The 20957-nt window shown below is 40.2% G+C and overlaps 2 protein-coding genes across 2 annotated transcripts in view; one reads left to right on the top strand and one right to left on the bottom strand.

Annotated features, from left to right (window-relative positions):
• LOC132568247 (gamma-aminobutyric acid receptor subunit beta-3) overlaps nt 1–20957 on the top strand; it is a 310478-nt gene that overhangs the window by 37922 nt on the left and 251599 nt on the right. The window lies entirely within an intron of this gene.
• Nucleotides 1–20957, bottom strand: part of GABRA5 (gamma-aminobutyric acid type A receptor subunit alpha5) — a 96714-nt gene that overhangs the window by 45998 nt on the left and 29759 nt on the right. The window contains exons 2-4 of the mRNA XM_060233864.1: nt 19300–19412; nt 13547–13614; nt 13005–13225 (exon numbers count right to left, since the gene is read on the bottom strand). Of these exons, the coding sequence (XP_060089847.1) occupies nt 13005–13225; nt 13547–13614; nt 19300–19412 (402 nt within the window). The remainder of the gene's footprint in view (nt 1–13004; nt 13226–13546; nt 13615–19299; nt 19413–20957) is intronic.

Genomic DNA, 20957 nt, shown 5'->3' with positions numbered 1-20957 from the left:
GCCATTAAGTGATACAATAGGCTGGATGGATCCATATTAAATTTTCCGATGGCAGAATGGAACACTTCCTTGACCCTACTGCAGCTTACTGATATCCATGAAATGCTGCTCCTGAGTGCTATGAGACCATGTGGATTTACATTAGGGAGGTTTCATGTGGAAGAAAGAAGGAATCAGTAGAACTTCCCAGTGTAGTCTGGATCTAACACATTGGGTGCATTCACACACACTTTGCAACTGGATTTTTACAGTTTAAGAATGGCAAAATCCACTTGCAAACAGTCACCGTGTATAATTTTTGACACCTCCTTACAGTTCTTTCACTGGGTCCAGGTTTATCATCTACCCCCTGCTATCTATGCAATTGATAGCATGCAATTCAATGCTATAAATAAGTCTGGTGATGTAACTAAACATTTGGACTCTGTACAACTATGTCAAAGAGAGGCTAATCCTAACAATGGCATTTGGCCAACATAGTTCTAGGCAACAGAATCCAAAGGAAAATGCCTGCACCTTCACAAGGCCTGGGGCTATGTTTTAACAAAGACATCCACTAACCAAATGTAAATGGCAGGGAGTATTTAAACAAAATTCATATACAAGGTTTTGTCAAAGAAAGAGTCACATTAAGAATAAAATATGAAGACAAATCCAGCTTCTCTTTCTCTGTGCTGTACCAAGGGCTAGATTATGCTCAGCAATTTTTTTTAAAAAAATAGTATATCTGCTTGGAATCCAAGAAATTATAGAAAGCCTCCATATAAGATTTCTAAAACATAAACACTCTGTTCTTATATTATCCCTTAATCTTTGTGGTAGAAGGATAGTCAGCTCAGCATTAGAAGGTAACTATATTGATTTTTCTTTTGTGTCTATGTCCACTGTTTAATATTTTGTGAAAGCAGTGTGCTCCACTTTCCTCTAATCTTAATACATTTTTCTGATGCTGCTCTTAGCTGGTGTTAATTCTTTCTTGAAATCTGAAGGAACTTCAGCATTTTGGACCCCAGTTTTATGTGTGGTCCTCTGTATGGAGCTGAACTATACCCACTGCTCTGTATTTAGCCTTGACTCTTTTCTAACTTTCTACTGCTTGCACTTCATTCCTTTCTATTCTGTGCTGCGGGTGGGTAACCAGCCTAGACTAGCCAAGCCTGAAAACTCAGAATTCAGAATCTGAAATTCCTATTAATTTCCTACCCATTGTTGTGGTCTGTTCAATTCCCATACTCAGGAAAATACATGATCATTATTACTTCATTACTGCAAAATTGGGATGAGGCTTAATTACCATTTGTATGTTTTTGTGAAGTGCTTTCAGAACCTCAAATGGCAGGAGCTACACAAGTACCAGGCATTGTTCTCATTATTGTTAGCAGGTGCCTGCTTCAGTAAAGTGAGGAATTTAACACTGCCATTACAGAGGGCCTCTATTATGACGGTTGAGCAAAATCTATCCTATTAGTGCAGAAGGGGAAACATAAACCACAGCAGGCCTTCTATACATAATGACCACCTCAAGTGGCTTAAAACTTCCTGAGGAAAGAACAGGCCAACAGAATCCAACCAGGAGTCAATCCACTATGAACTACACAAAAAGGCAGTCCCATGTTCAGCCCTTCCCCATCCCCTTTCATCATGTTAATGACATACCCCATGACTGCATGCAATTATATATTCTTGTGCTGCATACCATTCCTAGGCTCCATCCCTGATCTCCAAAGGATCCCTGATAGCATAAGTTAGCAAAGATCTTTCTCTAATAGACTAGACAAGACATGTACAGTTCATTTAATAACACAAACATTTTAAATTATAAAAATATAATCATTTATTTACTTACAAAATGTACAGTCTGCCTTTTTGCCTTCACCATGGTCACCAAGATGATTAATAAAGCCATCAAAACCAAATAGAAACAGATCATTAAAATAATTAAAAACCAAAGTGAAGCACTCACTTTGGCAGCACATGCACTAAAGCTGAACAAAAACCAAAGGTAAAAAAATACACAAATAAAAACATAAGAACAACAATGAGAACACGGAACAGGAAGAAGGGATCACCAAGGGAATGTCAGATGAAACAAACAAAAAAGTGTTCTCCAGATTGCAGAAGACAGCAACTGAACGGAGCGGACAAGTCTCCCAGTGGAGAGAGTCCCAGAGTTTCAGTGTCATGACCAAGAAGGTTGAAAGCCACACATCTTAATCTCAGAAAGGAAGGGCACCCGAAGCAGGGCCTTGGAAGATGATTATAGTGCAGGAGTGGCCAAACTTGCTAAACGTAAGAGCCACATAGAATAAACGTCAGGTGTCAGAGAGCCGCAAGACAGGAAGGAAGGAAGGAAGGAAGGAAGGAAGGAAGGAAGGAAGGAAGGAAGGAAGGAAGGAAGGAAGGAAGGAAGGAAGGAAGGAAGGAAGGAAGGAAGGAAGGAAGGAAGGAAGGAAGGAAAGCAACTTTAACTTTAAATGCATTCCCCAAGCTGCCTGATGGCTTGACTTGGAGAAGTGATTTAAAAAGAGACATGCCTTCTCCAAGCTGGCTGACAGAGTAGTGGGAGCTTTGAGAGACATGGTATGTGTGAAAGAGCCACAGTTTAGCCACACCTGCCATAGTGGTTGGGTAGGTTCATAAGGAAGTAAGCAGTCCTTCAGGTATGCTGGTCCCAAGCCATATAGGACTTGAGAGATCAACATCATCACCTCCAGTTGTAACCAGAAATATTGGAAGCCATGGTAGATAGACCAAGATTAGAGTGATTAATAATAATAATAATAATAATAATAATAATAATAATAATAATAATAATAATAATAATAATAAACAACTTTATTTTTATATCCCGCCCTCCCCCGCCAAGGCGGGCTCAGGGCGGCTATTATGGTCCCTATGACCCACTCCAGGCAACATTCTTGCTGTTCCATTCCTCACCAACTGTATTATTTGGACACTTTTAAGAGCAGCCTCACACAGGGTGCATTGTGTGTGTGTTAGTTGTCAAGTCTCTTCTGACTTACAGCAACCTTGTGAGTTAATGACCTCCAACACATTCTATCGTTAACAGCCTTGCTCAGAGTGCATTGCAGTAATATAATATAGATCTAACCAGGGCATGAACCCCAATGGCCAGAACTTTTCTGCCCAGGAAAAGCTGAAGCTAGCTAACCAGGGTTGAAACCAGTCTGGAAAGGATCCAAAACAGTCTGCTTCATATAGTAATGCCTGAAGTTGCCTGGACATCACCCATTCGATCACATCAACAAGTTCCTAGCCTATCTGTCTAGCCCACATAGCATATTCATACAAATTATCAGCTCTGCTAATGACTATGTTAAGAAATATTAACATGCCCTGGTATGTCTTATGTATGGACAATTAGCAGTAAGGCCAGCAATGGAAAATACACTTTCTGCAGGCACAGGTGATCCTGGAATGCACAGGGAACCGTCTGCCAATTTTCCAAGGTCTTGGAAAAATGTTTGAATATAAACAAGCAATACATAAATAGGAAACAAATGCTTGTCACTTAAGTATTTCAATGTTTAATGTTTTACATGCCTACATGAAACCCTGGAGAGCCGCTGCCATCCATAGTAAACAATACCCAGCTAAATGGAGTAAAGATCTGACTTAAGAAGAGGCAACTTTATATGTTCAAGTCTCCTTTACTTCAGTTTTGCTGTCCACTCAACTCAAGGTTTAGAGCTCTGCCCAACTGCACTTCAAAATGCAATGTCTATGTTTTCACAATGCCCCTACTAAAAAATTTTCTCAGCATCTAAATATCCTTGGCATAAAATCTGAGTCTTTGCACAAAACACTAACAATTCCTCAAGACCTCTTTTATTGAGCAAACACTAAGAAGTCCTTGAGTGCAGAGAAGGGCTCAGTATAAGGACAATTATGAAAGCACCATGACTTTGTCCATTGATATGCAGCTATTGTTGATAGTAAATAACAACAAGCTGTTTCCTGCACACCCACTGTACACTCTGGCAACCATTTCTATCCAACAAAAGTAACTAGCATCTGTAGGTGATGAAAGCTGAAACTGAAGTCCATCTTGTACAAATATCCATTTTTGTCCATGGTTCAGAATAGTCACCAAAAACCCTCCAAAAGTGTAAAATAGATAAGATGTATTTAGCCACTGTCCACCAAATTATGATAGAGTCATTATTTTTTACTGCTTAAGGTGTCATCATAGGATTCCCCCCATGCTCTCCACTGGTAAAGAAAGGGACTTTAGGTTTTGTGGCTTACGGGTTGAAATGCAAAACCCGTGCTCAGAGAAAAAGGATCTTTCTAGCCACTTCTGACGATGCACTACAAAAACACACACAGTTGCAACATGTTGCAACCCCTTTGGAAATGTTCCATTGACTTTAACAGGCCTGGCTGCATATGTGTATGTGTTTGGAACTACAGCTTTATTTTCATAAAGCAGAGCTCACTTCATCAGATGCATGGAGTGTACATCCTTGAAAATCATTTATACTCAGAGTTACAAGCACTAGATGAATAGGTATTGGGAGCTGTTGCAAACAGAGGCCAATCAAAGATAAATCAGTCCAAATACAGACTGCTCCTAACCACAAACAGTGAGCAGAGGAGTATACATATAAAATCTAATCAAAGAAGGTTCAGCATGAGACATTTTAAGATGAACTAATTAACAACAGTGAAAGCATTTTATCTCAAAGATTTTCCACTATCATCAATTATATCAGGTGCTATAAAAATTAATAACACGGCTAACACAAAAACTTGCTGATTAAATACAAAAGCTTCAGAGGAAGCAGCTATTTCTGGGAGCAACAGCTCTCTTTTTGGAAGTGCAGCTGTACCACCACCCGTGCACCCTTCTGGAGATTACACAGCTGTGCAGGGAAAACATCTGGCATGCTACCTTGCATGCTACCTTGCATCTCTGCAGAAAATCAACCAGAGGGTTTTTTAAAAAAGACTTAAAATTAAGAGAAATTAGACATCTAATGCCTTCTTATACACATAAGATTGATTGCATCTATGTTGGAAATGTGCTTAGTATCAATACAAACTTCTTCATGTTTGGTGAAGCTATGTGAATATCCAGAGTTTTTTTGGGGGGGAGGGGGGGATAGCATATGTTCTAGTACTAATAACTAAGCAAAAATTATACACTGTGCCACTAAACATTCTGCTTGATCCTTATGGGAAAATCTAGGAATAGTATGATACAGAATCTTTTAATTGCTAGATATCAGCAAAGAGCAGAAGTACTTTCTCATTCAGAACAGATAATTAAAGTATGGAATGCAGACAGACAGACAGCCAAAGTATATAAACTGGTTCTTTGAAGCCATAACAATGAAAAACAGTACACTTTTCTAGATGCAGGCTGCATTTTAATGAATTCTATGTGTTTTTCATATAACACAAATATTAATATATACAGATCTTTTCTGTTTAAGATTACTCAACATTTCATAGTGCAGTTTTGTAAAATCTGATTTAAAAAAAAATAAAAACTTGAAAGAATAAAATCAGAAGTTTTCAAAAGGAGACAGTCACTAACTCTTTTCATAGCTCATTAATTGCACACTAATTCATTTTAAACCCACTAAATGTTATGATGTCTATAATTTTCAGCTAGAATGCTTTATGGGAGTTGACACTGAAATAAGCTGAATCCAGGTATATTATTTAACATAAACTATACAACCAGAAGAGCTGTAATGACATATAAGGGTGGGTGTTGGTGTGTGTGTGTGTGTTTCTGAGAGCCAGTTTGGTATAGTGGTTAAGTGTGCGGACTCTTATCTGGGAGAACCAGGTTTGATTCCCCACTCCTCCACTTGCACCTGCTGGAATGGCCTTGGGTTAGCCATAGCTATTGCAGAGCTGTCCTTGAAAGGCAGCTGCTGTGAGAGCCCTCTCAGCCCCACCCACCTCACAGGGTGTCTGCTGTGGGGGAAGAAGATATAGGAGCTTGTAAGCCACTCTGAGTCTCTGATTCAGAGAGAAGCGCGGGATATAAACCTGCAGTCCTCTTCTTCTCCTTCTCTATAAGCACAGCTGTTTATTCCAGTCAATGTGACCAAAGATTAGGTTGTGCTGCCATCATGTGGCTATTGTAAATATTGAATGAAGCTTCAAGAAACGTGCAGTTAGATACAACTTTATCTCCGCAGCATTGCGTTCACAAAAGGTACATCCAAATAGGCAGCCGTGTTGGTCTGAAGTAGTAGAACAAAGGAGTCAATTGCACCCATAAGACCAACGTACTTTTATTCAGAACGTAAGCTTCCGTGTGCATGCACACTTCTTCAGATGAGGAATGAGGTACAGTAAGCAGAAACACATATAGCTGGTGGGGTTTGGAATGCCAAGTGCCTCTGCTTATATTTGTCTCTGCTTACTGTACCTCATTCCTCGTCTGAAGAAGTGTGCATGCACACGGAAGCTTACGTTCTGAATAAAGCTATGTTGGTCTTAAAGGTGCAATTAACTCTTATTTTGTTCTAAACGTTAGGTACATTCAACATTCTTTATTTGCCAAATAACATAGATGGGTTGGTTATTGTTTTGTTATGTCATGGTTCAGAAGACAAAACTGCATTACTATAGTCTGAACAGCAAATTCCACATAATTTTTAATCAGAGCACTTTTCAAGCTCACAATTGACTTTGCTTCCTCAATCTGAAATTAAAAAAAAATATTGATATTGCCCTTGCATGAAATGAGTGAGATTTAATCAGCTGCCCTTAATCACAAATGACAAATGACAAGCTTGCAAGATAGTTTCATGTTCCTTATTTGGCTGTTGTTTATTTGCTTATTCAATAGGCAACACTACTAACACTAGACAAAAACACACACACACACTGCATTGGTATATTACCGTAGGCAGCACTGCAAAACAACTTTGTAGGTCATGAAAACCCAGAATTTTCCCTGTTAATACTTGCAGCTGTTTTATCCTTAGCCAAAGAAACTACCGTATTTCCAAATTTAGATGCAGACAATACTCCCCTCTAGAGGCAGAAAATAAATGTACAGGCTTACATCCATGCCTCGCATTTATATTATCCTTTCCAGAAATCAAGTGTATAAAGAAAACTACCATTCATTAAATTATTATTTCAACTCCATATATGTGTGGGGTCATTTGTCCATTTCGATTAAGACCTGCAGCACAATCTTAAACATGTCTCTACCTACATTTCATTATGCTGAAAGGCAGTTTCAGGGGTATTTTCTATAAACTAAAAAGCAAATTTATTTTTATTCATGTCTATTGACTTCCAGTAAGTAAAGTAGTATTTGTGATTGCCACTTTCATATCTTGCATCTTACATAAGGCCGATGGGTTGGCTTGTATGTGCTGTGGCCCTTAAGTAATGATGTGCCCAGTGGCGGTTTGCACCTTATGAACAGGCCATTATGGAGAAAGCATCATAGGAAGCGCTTCCGTGTGCCCTCAAGCACCATCCTTTTCAATGGAACCAGCTCATGCACTCAGCCGTGAGTCACTGAGCGTTGCATAATCAAGCTATGAGAAATCAAGGGATGACAATGCGGTCCTATGACTATGGACCACACACATATATAATTACTACTGGAAACACATTTTTAAAACATTTCTTTTCCCATCTGTTCAGGAAAAATACAAAACAGAAACCTATTTTTTAAAGACACATATTTTGTTGTAACATTATTTTTCTCTCCTCTCAGAGACATCTGGTAGCAGCCTAATTCATAAACATATCGTCTATATATTCACCCAAGGCTGACTTTGTCTTAGAGAGTTAAGTGCTAGTGACCACAATGCTTAAGTGCTGTCCTTTCATCTTAGATGAGCTTGTCATGCTGCTTCTCCATCAGCTACCTCTTGTCCAGAATGTATGGATTTCTGAATAAGGTTGAAAGAGAAAGAATTCCTACCCCATGGAATAGGTTGCCTGTGGAAGAGAGGAGGGTGCTGTCTCTAGAGAGAGTTAGATAAAAGTGCCATCAAGTCACAATTATGACTTATGGCTACCCAGTAGAGTTTTCAGGGCAGGAGACAGAAACAGATTGTCACTGCCTGCCTCTGCATAGGAATCCTGGACTTCCTTGGTGGTCTCCCACCCAAGTACTAACTAGGACAAAACCTGCTTAGCTTCCAAGATATGATGAGATCAGGCTTCTCTTGGTTATTCGGGCTGCTCCAGAGATATTTAGGAAGTGCTGAAAAGAGACTCTATTTGCTAGGCTTTTAATAGGTTTCATTATTCTAGGTATGAATTAAATTTGAATTTCTGTGCTGCCTTGAGCTATACGAAAAGATGGGTGTGATATTTTAATTGATCAATTAATTTTCTCCAGATTGCTTCAATAGTCAATTATGGAGCATGCTGCAACCTGGAGCTGGACTTCAGATTGAAACTAGGTCCATAAAGTGAATGGCAACTCTCAGACACTGTTTAGTAGACTCTTGAATTACAGAAATGCTTCCTGTCCTCTTTGATGTGATGTTCCCAAGCAGAACCAGGTCTCTCTCAATTTGCACAATAGTTTTATGATCCTGAGGTAGGAGGGAGATACTTGTGGACCCATCCTTTCTGTCTAACACACTAGAACTTGGTATTCTACAACTATTAAGTATTTCTCAAAGGAGAAACTGGGTTTTTTGCCAGTGAAAAATGTCACAGGAACATTCATGATGAAAGAAGTGATTGTCTTGGCACAGCTCTGCTGAAGCATCCTAATGATTATGCATCATTAGGAACCTTTCCCACTCTAGCATCACTCAGAGAAGATGGGAGAGACAACAACCTGATACACTTCTTAGATTCTCACCTAACGCAAACAGAACTCTGCACACAACTCCCACAAGTGAGATCTCATTCAGTTCAGTGTCTGTGACAGCTCTGCTACCATTCTAAACCATTCAAGCCAGCCGGCCTCACAGGAGTCTTATTCATTTACTTCAACAGGGATCCAAAACATTATCATTTGCACTACTCTCCTTCATGCTATCCTCACAAGAAGCCTGTGAGGGAGGTTATACTGAGTGTGTGTGGTTGGCCCAAGATCACCTAGTGAAAGTACATGGAGGTCTTATGGCCGGGAAACATGGATATGTAAGCTGGAGGGTCACTCCTGAGACTCAATGGTGTCTAGTTGACAGCTGTAGACTCTGTAAAGAACCTCAGGTGTGGTTGGATTCTGGCTATCATTGGATAGTGTCCATGGCAGCATGGTCAGCATTTTTTCACTTGTGCCAGGCCTACCAGGTAGCTCCTGATTTGTCTGGGTCAGACCTAGCCACATTGAGCCATGCAACAGTTACCTCTAGATGGTTTAACACACCAGATTTCATTAAAATACATAATCAACAGGATTGTCTGAACAATTAGTTACTGAACTGTATTTTTTAGATTGAAATTTAAGCTCCACTGGCATCATAAGGAACATAGCAAAGTCCAGACAGTTTCCCCAGGTCCCAGTCCTCTTACGAGCTCCTGAATCTTGGCTTATTGCACCTTTCTCACAAAACTCGCTTGGCTACAAGCAGATTTTGTCCATGATATTATGGTAACTAGTCTATGGCAAGTTGCAATTGCTGTTTCCCAGGCACCAGAGACCACAAGTAGTTTTCCAGAGTATTTCAGAATTTAGTATGGATGTCACACTATGGTTGCGATCACACACACTAAATAACGCACTTTCAATCCACTTTCAATGCACTTTCCAACTGGATTTTACTATGTGAACTGGCAACATCTAGTTCGAAAGTGCACTGAAAGTGGATTAAAAGTGCATTATTTAGTGTGTGTGATTGCAGCCAAGATGTACCTGTGGTTATCCCAGTTGCAAGGAGGAGCCTTGGAATGTGTAGCTCACAGGATCCATACAAATTTGCTTTGAAGAGTGCTATTTTCTAGGGTACTCAGCATTCAAGAGAAACAAAGGACTTGAAGAGAGGCTACCCATTAGTGGTGCAAAAGAACTTCATAGGTATGTTGGCCTGACAGATGCTGATGGCCTGTAGGGGTTCTTTCAGGGTCAACCCAGATAGAATGGATGTCCCTGAGAACAACCACCAAACTTCCCATGGGGTCCATTTCTGGTCAGCACAACCACGTTGCTGGAAGAGTGGGGGAAAAAAACTGAAAAAGGTGGGAGAGCCAGCAGCAGCCCCCTCCCCCCACACACACCAGTCCCAACCAGAATCAGGCCCACACAGCACAGTTTCAGGTTTGTTCTTGGATAAGTATCTGAAAAAGTGTGTGTGAATGCAAAACCTTATACCTTGAATAAAACTTTGTTGATCTAAATGGTGCCATTCAAACTTTGTTTTGTTGCTTCAGATCAGCACAGCTACCCACCTGAACATGGCTAGGTCCTCAACGCTTCAGAATGATGGGTGTTGACAGGGCTGCTGTATCATACAGTTCAGACCTTGGTTTGCAGACTGACATACAGCTGCTGAACATGTTTGACTCTCAGACACACATCAACAGAACAACAGCTATCAGTACTGATGCCTGTTGGTCATCGCTTTGGGATTAAAAGTATTTTTTCCCAGCCTGAAGCTTTGCTGATTGCTCATTCTTTTCCTTTCTCGGCAGGGACTGCTGATGTTTCTTAGTGGGTGGTCGCTGTTAGGAGAGAGCCCTCTGATCAATGAGGTTATAGAGGTGAGGTTTTATGGTCATTTTTAAAGTGCATCAGGACAGAAAAGGGTTCAGTAATTTAGTAATTGCTGTGCTATTTTTAAGTGCTGTACTTTGAAGAAGACTGCAGATTTATACTCCCCCTTCTCTCTGAATCAGAGACTCAGAGCGGCTTACACTCTCCTAGATCTTCTCCCCCCACAACAGACACCCTGTGAGGTGGGTGGGGCTGAGAGGGCTCTTACAGCAGCTGCCCTTTCAAGGACAACTCCTGCGAGAGCTATGGCTAACTTAAGTCCATTCCAGCAGGTGCAAGTGGAGGAGTAGGGAATCAAACCCTGTTTTCCCAGATAAGAGACGACACACTTAAACACTACACCAAACTGGCTCTCACCAAACTGAAAAAAGTTAGGTATTTATTAACTCATTACCAAATACAACTTCGTTACCTATAGTTTCTCTTGACTCGAGGCTGTTTATGAAAAAGTGAACTAATGCTTTTTCCATTACAAATATTTGGGTTCTCTCTTATTCATTTGATAAACTATGAAAACTACCCATCCATTCCTTCCCCCTGCTACTTAATCTTTAACCAACTTCCAGACCTTTCATCAAACCACTGCCCTTAATAAATGAATTTTAGCCTTACTATTGTTTGCAATTTGTTTGTAAAATCAGAGAGCATGTAGGTGTTATACCTGCTTATTCCTATGTCAATGATGACAAATAATGCTACTTGATTGTTATCCTTAGTTGTTCTTTGTTAGTAGAGATAATCCCCTGATAACACCCTCCATTCTTACATTTGTTGAAATAGCCAAGTGGATGTTAAAAGAAAAAAAAAATACAGGTGGAAATAATTTGGATAAATGCTAAGAGAGCCAAAATGCACAAATACATGCATCCCCACTCACCACTTGGTAAGGGCTGGCAGAGGAAAAGGAGCATGCAAAACACATTATGACCCAGACCTTCCTCAACCTTGGTAGATAAGAATGAAAGAAGAGCCCTACAAGATCAGACCAATGGTCCATCTAGCCCTGCATAAAGTTTCCCACAGCAGCCAGCCAGTTGCCCTGGATGGCATACAGGATAAGGCTCTCTCCAGTGTCTCCACAAAGCTGCCTAACCCCCTTCCATGGCCACTTATTCTTGTGGCTATTACAATGTCTACTCATAGTAAATTCCAAAATTTAATTACATGTTGAGCAAAGAAGTGTTTCCTTTGTCTGGCCTATGCTTATTGCCCATCAATTTCATTGAATGCCATGCCCCCAAGTTCTAGTATTATCGGGGGGGGGGGGAGTTCTTGCAATCCACTTTGTTCACTCCGTGTATGATTTTATAAACCTCTATCATGCCCTCTCCCTTGTCATCTTTTTTGTAAACTGAAAAGTCCCAGAGAAGGTGCTCCAACTCTTCATCTATGAGTTTATAATACTGAGGTGCATTAACAATTTGCAGTTATTCTTTGAATCTGTCTGCATGTGATCACACTTGTAATAGGATTTTTATTCATCTTAATTATTCCAGAACATTTACTTGCTTATATTCTGCCATTGTCAATAAGAATGATTCTGCAGTCCAACAGCAAGTCCTAATATCACTAGTTCACAACAGAGCTTTGAAATTATTCTAATTCGCAAAGACTGCGAACACAGCATATGCTTGATTTGAAAAGGGCACCTGCTAAAATAAGGTCCCTTTCCTACACCAGCTACAGTTTTAGCCTCTTGCCCTTTTGGATTAAATTAGGACTGCAAAGAACCCCAGGCTTGATTGTTCAGAGTGTACCAAACCAACGACAGGCTCAGATTTCTGCCCTAGATAAAAACCAGGTCTACTGCAAACACTTACAATGGGAAAAACCCGTCTTCTGGGGGGAGGGATAGTCTGAATCATCTGATCTTCAAATAATACATTTCTTCTTTTTAAAAAATCAACACTGTTCCAAAGCTGCTCGTTAATTGCTACTTGTAGAGCATTTTTATGCTTTCCACTTTCTTTTGATATTCTCATAAAATATGTGCTAGAGACTTCTTCCTTGACTTTGCTGTGAAGATGCAGGAAGAAGAAAAGGAGGAGACTGGATTTATAACCCACCCTTCACTACCCAAAGGAGTCTCAGAGCAGCTTACAATCTCCTTTCCCTTCCCCAGGGGCTGAGAGAGCTCTTTTGAGAACTGCTCTTGAGAAAACAGCTCTGAGAGAATTGTGACTGGTCCAAGATCATCCAGCAGCTGCATGTGGAGGAGTGGGGAATCAAATCCAGTTCTCCCAGATAAAAGTCCATGCACTTAACCACTACACCACACTGGCTCTCAGAGACACCTATCAGCAAGCCACAGACTCACCTCATTGTATACAGAAGAGTCCCATCATCCTCAAGGCGCAGAAGCTTGTTTGGGGTGGTCATGTTGTGGGCAATAGATTTTTTACCATTATGGAAAAAAGTGTCTGGAGTCCATATCTTACTGGCCAGGAGATTGTTAAGAGGGAGACGTTGCATTGGTCCTTTAAACCGAAGTCTTTCATCTTTCCAGCTTTGTCGGAAGAAAACATCAATTGTATATTCCTGAAGTAAAACAGAGACAGTCACATCAGTAATGTATTTCACCAAAAATGATCATTTCCCCCCAAAATCACAAGAAGTCATGGCATGTATCCTAACATGCAGTTATAAAGATCTAATGGCACTTAAACCTTCAGAAGAGGATTCTTCTTTTCTACTACAAACTTCCACATGGCTTGTACACTGTTCTTGAGGGTCCACTAATCCACTGAAGCAATACTGGAGGGAGGGCTCACTAGGCTGCAGCAGGAAAGCCCTGCACTATGAAGGTTGTGGATAGTTTGATACATGCCAATATTTAGAAACTGGAAGTCATAAACTTACCATTTCAGTATCTGACACTGGCCCAAAACTGGTGACATAGATATCAGTTTTCACCTCAGTGATTCTCTCTGCAACAAAGCAATTTAAATAGTGAATCAGTGACTTCTGCACAAACAGGAAGATATCATAATTAGTCTGAGACCTTTTAATCCTATATTAACTAAAGAAATTGGAAGCAGATTTACACATGGATAGGAGACCATTAGGAGCCGCTTGTAAGCCATCTGAAGCTTCTAAAAGGAAGAGTGAGATGTAGTTATTATAATAACTAGATAGCTACATTACTAGGCATGCATTTTGTCTGTGGCTGGAGATCAGTTTCTGTATGCTGCTATCATCAAGGAAAATGGGGTAAGCTTCCACACATCATTGCCTCATCACTTTGCAGGGAAAGCCAATGCGGTGTACAGGTTTATAGTGCTGGAGAGCTCAGCCATGAAACGCACTGGGTGATTTTGGTTAATCACAACCTCTTACCCTAGCCAACCCCACAAGATAGCTGTAAGGATCAAATGGGTAGAGAGATTGTGCATATCATTCTGACTCTTTGGGGGAAGGAGGAGATAATAAATTGAATAAATAATTGTCTCCTGTATGAAGTACTTGCCTGGAAGAATAAGAAAGAGCAGCTAACAGTAGTTGTCTCACACAACTAAGTTATCAAACAAAAACTGAAATCATTGTATGAACATGACCTCCTGCCATGGTGCAAATATCCTTGCCTCCTTTAGAGGGAAGCCCACTCCAAATGCCGACAAAGGAATGGTAGATATTTTTCAATGTGTGACAGAACTGATCCACTGTAACCTGCAGGCCCACCCACTCCCAGACAGGCTTTCCTTTTTCTTCCATTTAGGTAACTCACTGCCACCATTTGACCATTTGGGAAATTACCAGCTAGGAGGAACGGGGTTCCTAGCTCCCATTCACACCCCAAGGCCCTGTTTTTATGTCTCCTGTAACCCAGAACCTGATTACCATGGTGATGGAGTATTGCTTTGGGACTCCCCTGCGGACTGTCTTTCTCCCCCATGCCCCTTTTGATAGCGTGTCCAAGCCTGCTAGAATGTAGTTGGGTCACATCCTTCCTTTTCCTCCTTTGCCCATTGAGAGTAAACCAGGCTGCTTTTAAAATGTGCATTTCAAATCCCATGATGTGGGGGAGGAAAGGGTATTTCTCCACCCAGTGGTCAATGACAAGCCTGGGTGCTGGCAGCCTTGACCACAGCAAGCCTGATCACAATGAAGAACTATTGCAAGCACTACAAGCAAGCAAGGGTAGCCTGTAGCATGCTTCAGTGTCTGGTAGAAGTAGCATGTTTTGAGCTAAGGTAAGGAAGTTAAGGTAAGAAAAAGGGCCAGTGCCTTTTCCAGGAAGGTAATGAAATCTTGGATGGGGAGGGGAATAGCCTGGCTGTTTCTGTGGAGCACTGAACAAATCTTAGACTATAAATATTGCCAAGATTGTGCCAGCCCAGTTGGCAGACATTGATAATATTGGCTCAGAAAATGAACTCCAATGTCTAACAGTATAAATTGTGCTTGTGTCCTTTTTGGCAACCCCTCCTCCACCCTCTCAAAAGCAATGTATAACACCCACTATTTAGTTTGTCATGCACAGTGCTTTTTCCAGCTCTGATATCATTTTATGCAAATAACAGAAGGCCGCAGTGGATTGGAAATATAAGTAAGCATGAAAGGTGAGATGTATTAGAACCTTCCAAGCATTACAAAAGGTAGCATTAGTGGACTGTAGGAGCATTGCGTGCACAGTGTTGGACATATAATGGATAGATTAAGCCAGGGGTGTTACTTGGTGGTCTCCCTTACAAATACCATCCAGGGCTGACCCTGCTTAGATTCCAAGATCAGGCTAACCTGGGCTATCCAGGTTGAGACATTGGGCATATGATGGATAGATTAAGCCAGGGGTGTTAAACTCATTTGTTATGAGGGCCGGATTTCACATATAAATGAGACCTTGTGTGGCTGGGTCATGTGTGTCACAAAACGTAACACCAGGTAGCAGAGATATAAACTTTATAAAGGACAGACAAACACAATTAAAGATATTACAGCAGTTATTCCATTGGAACCCCACATTAGGAGTGCATATGTTAAAACTGTTATTTCTCTGTAAAACTGGAGTCCCTTGAGTTTGCTGAATTCTATATTTTAACTGGTTTTGGTCCTAAACCTTCCCACCCCACTCTTCAAAATATAAACTAAAACCAGGTACTATATCAGCTCCTGGAGGCAGAGCTATACCACCTTGTCACACTACCAGTCAGAACTACCCTTCAAACTGTCTCCAGACCTGAACCATGACTGCAGTCTCCCTGAGCCAGTCCTGCTCTCTCACTGAAGTCTTCCTGAGGCAGACCTGAACTAACTTGGGCTCTGCTTCCTTTCAGCATTTCATCCCCCCTCTGAAAGGTGATTGGATGCTGGAGTAGCACTCCCATAGACTAAGGGATGAAACCGCTGAGTGGCTCTTTTTCCCTACAGGGCAGCAAAGCATCCAGTCCATCACAGTGACCATAGCATTTCTTTGCTTTGCACAATACAAATGTACACCTTGAAAACAAAATTTTTTTATCTTAATATGAGAGTACTGAAAAATACCAGTATTTTTGGTAATCCAGGTTCCAAATAACAGTTTAGTATTTGTATCCAGGTGTTCTTCCAGATTCTGATTATTTGACTCTATCATTCCCTATGGGGAATTGGGGGGGGGGGGTAGAAGGGCTTTTAAAAAAAAGCTAATGATACCAAAATTGCAAGGGAGTCACTGATGCCTGTCCACTAAACAGACTCCAAGTTTTAAGTGAATTGTACCAAGAGGTCAAATTCTATGGATCCCTGAACTAGGTGCCACTAACTATCCCGTGTTGTTTCCTATGGGGGGTGGAAATACCAACCTTTCTCAAAAGGTTTCTCTTCAGATCACATAAATCTTTTTGCCAAACTTTCTCCAGGGCAAATAGTAACCAAACACCCAGGAACAAGCAGAGCAATCCCTGGCTGAATGCCCTGCGCCCAGTGCAAACACAAGCAACAAGCCCAAAGAATCAATGCAAAGATTTGCAGCAGAGGCCTAGGACAACATGCCAAGCCTAATATAACAAATATCAAATTAGAGAATCCAAGCCAATGTTAAACCAGAGAATCCTCCAAACCAAAGAAATTTAACAGTGAAGGCTATTGCATGCCTAATGAATGTCAAACCTGAGAATCCAAGCCAATGTAGAATCCAAGAATCCAAGCTAATATTCAACCAGAGAATTCAACGCAAACCAAAAACCCAATGCAAAAAACACAACATTGGAAGAACAGCAAAACCAATTTCAAAAGCCAGAATACAAGTCACATTAACCTGACAAGCTGATACCAAACCCTGCCAAGATGACAGACATAGTGAAATTAAAGAAAAACACTGGTTCCTGACATTCCCTGTTAGTCTTGAATATGTCCAAGATTTTTAAAGACCCATTTCCTGGTATTCCAAATCCATCCCCCCCAGATACTATCTGGACACCTGAAAATATCCAGAAAATACCAATAAGATGTGTGTGTGTGTGTGTGTGTGTTTCTCCCTTCATAGCAATTTTGCTCTTCTACTAGCATGGCTGACCACCTATAAGAAATCACAGAGTTTGACTCAAGAACTAAAAACTGGATACCTCAACAGATAGGATACAAATATATATCAGAAGAATTGTTCCTTCTACTAAAATTCTCAGAATGTAAGCAAATGAGCACCCTTGTCCCCAAAGTTTATCACCGAAATGAACCACAGGACTTTATGTACTTTAAAATACTTTATGTACTTTAAAATACTGGAAAAAGCTGAATTAACCTTACATAACACTTCATAATATATACTTTTACCTGGTGACCAATTTCCACATGTTTCTTCACATAAGTGTTTATTTATGGTACCTTAGGAACTGTGCCTTCAATTAAGTATGCAAGTTTTCAGCAAAACTTCAGTATTGTTCACATTTCCCCCGTTTATTCTATTCTTTTGGATTTTACCAAATTAGTTTGTTAATACTTGGTTGTTAAGATGAAAGGGAGTTTTTGCCAATCAGTTTAATAGGGTTTGATCCTGTTTAGCATTTTTTCTAGTTTCCCTACAGAAAATAATATCCTCTTCACTAGTCATTAATACTGAGTGTAATGTAACATGCATGAAAACTTAATGACTTATTGCCAGTATCGGGTTATATGATATATATTTCATAAAATAAAATAAAAATTATCACAATTACAAGTTACTTGCTAGACTGCAAGACAGTAACTACATAACATTTAATTTGACCTGCATATGATTCTGGGAAATATTATTCCAAAGTTAACTGCAGATTAATTCATTATTAAAAAAAAAGATTGCTAAATGCTGTTCAATGTTGCTAACACTTGAACATTAGAAGTATGAATTCATTCTACAGATACATAGGCTGACTTCATTATCTAAATCAGTGTATCTGGATTAAAATTGGTGCCATAATTAGACTTAAATGAGGAAAAAAATGGGGAAGTCTGTACACTCCCCCCACCCCATCAACTCTCAGCTGACTCATGGTGACTCCATAGGGTTTTCAAGGCAAGAGATCCTCAGAGGTTGTCTGTCATTGCCTGCCTCCATGTTATAACCCTGATATTCCTTGGTGGTCTCCCAAACACCATACAGGACCAACCTTGCTTAGTTTCCAAGATCTGATGAAATCAGGCTAACCTGGGCTATCCAGGTAGGGACATTTGTATTCATGACACATTTACATAAATTTTCCAAAATGTAATACAATACAATATAATACATTTCCATTAAAAATGACCAATAAGGGAGGAGATACAACTCAGTGGGAGAGCATCTATTTTGCATGCAGAAGATCCTAGGTCCAGTCCCTGGAATCTCCAGTTTGAAAAGGATTGTGTGGTAGATAATGGAAAAGACTCTTAATGAGAAGCCCTGAAGGGACACTGCCAGTCAGAGAAGACAAATCTGACCATGATAGATCAATATTCTTATGCAGGATAGGGCAGCTTCATATATCCATGTACAACGATGACTGTGGTTGACTTTCATACATACTTCCCCAACTCCCTTTCAGCTGGTACTTCCATACTTCCCTGTCTCCTAGCTATAACAATGTACGCACACACACAGAGACACCCCTCTCTAAGCATCAGCAAATTTTAAATACAAGACAGGGAGCAAAAGTATTGGTGGCTTTTTGTAGCACAATTTTTAAACAAAAGTTGCACCCAGTGTCCATGAAGCTCAGGGTGGCATACATGGTCTCCTCCTTCTGTATGGCAGATTAGTATGAGAAAGAGCAACTGGACCAGTGAGAAAGAGCAACTCCCTCTAAGCTGTGGAGTCTTGTGAGCACAAATTCTACTTTGTGAGCTACTGGCATTAAAGCTGTGAGCTACTGCATAAATTACTTTGCATTGGGGCCATTTTTCCTGCGTTAAGACAAAAATGTGTGAGCTGGAGGTTAAAAAACTGTGAGCTAGCTCATGCTAACTCAGTTTAGATTAAACACACCCAGTGAATTCATAATAGAGTGGGGGTATGAATCTCAGTTTCTCTGATTATAGTCTAGCCCTCTAGCTACTACAACTACACTTCTGACACTCTGTTTTTTGAAAACTGTTATAAGGTTGTCTCTTCTTGGGAGCCAACTGCAAACTATTTTAAGAGAGCATGACAATAAAATGGCAATAGTATTGACTTCTCATACCTCCCAAGCCTGGCCGAAGCCTGTTATCATATCCATCCAGAAGACCATCCAGAATCCTGGTGAATATGGTGATGTTGTCATCTTTCCCTGAAGGTGTTGGCATTTGTGAGAAGCTGTTGAAATGCAGAAGTAAAAGAGAATATAAGTAAAGACAGATAAAATAGATGCAGATAGAGGATTAAAATGGATCAATCTCATAACCAAACAGGCTTGGATTATAGAAGGCTTGTGAAGGAGGAATGCAGACAAAATAACATATGTACATGAGTGGCATCAAGTTGCAGCTGACTTGTGACCCCAGCAAGGGTCTTTCAAGGCAACTGAGAAGCAGAGGTGATCAGCCATTGCCTTTCTCTGCAAAGTCTTCTTGGTGGTCTCCCTTCTGAGTACCATCCCTGCTTAGCTTCTTACTTCTGATGTAACCAGGCTATACCATACCACCCCTCTCCATAAATAAAATTAATATTTCAACTGTTCATCTATTATTTGTAGGGGATTTTTGAGCACTTTGACCCACCTTATGGGCATTTCCCTTAGTACCCTGTATCATTTGAATTCCCTTCCCCATTCCAAAATCTCACTATATCCTCCACTATGTCTCACTATATCCTCCACCATCCTGACTATCATTTAAAGAATCCTCCTTTCCCCCAAACTCTCCTGTATGACCTTCTTTCTCCACCCATTCCATTTCCCAGTCCTTCTCCATATGCATTGGCCTTAGGCTTTGTTCTTAAAAATAGGAGATGATGTACTAACCTGTTGGACTGTACCACTTGTTTGCTAGGGTCATAGAACCTCCGGCCAATGTAATTTGTTTCAACAACACAATTCAGGGCATCACAATAGGAAACCAGGAGCATAAAATATCACTCTTTGCTGATGACATTGTTTTGTGTATTTCCCCACCACAGCAATCACTTTGTGAATTTTTAGTTATGCTTAAAGATTTTGGCATGATCTCTGGATTAAACATTAATTTATCAAAGAAATATATCCAATATTTCTAACTCATCCTACTGAACTCAATATACAAATGGGTTATGAATTTTTATGGGTTAAAGATAATTAGTGTTACCTTGGGATTAAAGTCCCATTAGCTCTGTCTTCCATAATAGATAGCAATCTAGGAAATCTTTTCAGAGAAATTAAATACTACCTAGGGACCTGGAATGACAAAATGCTATCAAGAATTTTGATAGCAAGAATGGTTATCAACAGTTAAAAGTTTTATCTTGCCCAAATTTCTATATTTTAAGGACTACTCCTTTTCCTATCCCAAATAAGATGCTGCATCAATGGCAAAAAAATTTAAACCAATTTATTTGGGGGGGACCTAGAACAAGAATACCATTATAGGCTTTATGCAAGCCCAGGAATCAAGGGGGTATCCAGCTGCACAATCTGAAGCTGTATTATTGGGCATCAGCTTGGTCACAATTAATAACATTTGTATTAATTGTGACCAAGCTGATTAATTGTGACCCAGGCACCTGAACTATGGGTTACTATTAGGGAAGCTTATTCTGACCCAATACCACTTTGAGGCACAATTTGGTTATCTCCCAAGCTATGCTCTCATATGGTAGGCTGCAAGAACTATTTTAGAAGATTATCTATTTGGGACAGATTAAAACAGAAATTAGCACTAGAGCCTT

The sequence above is a fragment of the Heteronotia binoei genome, chromosome 3 (assembly GCF_032191835.1).
Source record: "Heteronotia binoei isolate CCM8104 ecotype False Entrance Well chromosome 3, APGP_CSIRO_Hbin_v1, whole genome shotgun sequence".
NCBI classification, from domain to species: Eukaryota; Metazoa; Chordata; class Lepidosauria; order Squamata; family Gekkonidae; genus Heteronotia; species Heteronotia binoei.
Note: the sequence above shows the minus strand (reverse complement) of the source record. Positions and strands in the feature narration are given on the sequence as shown.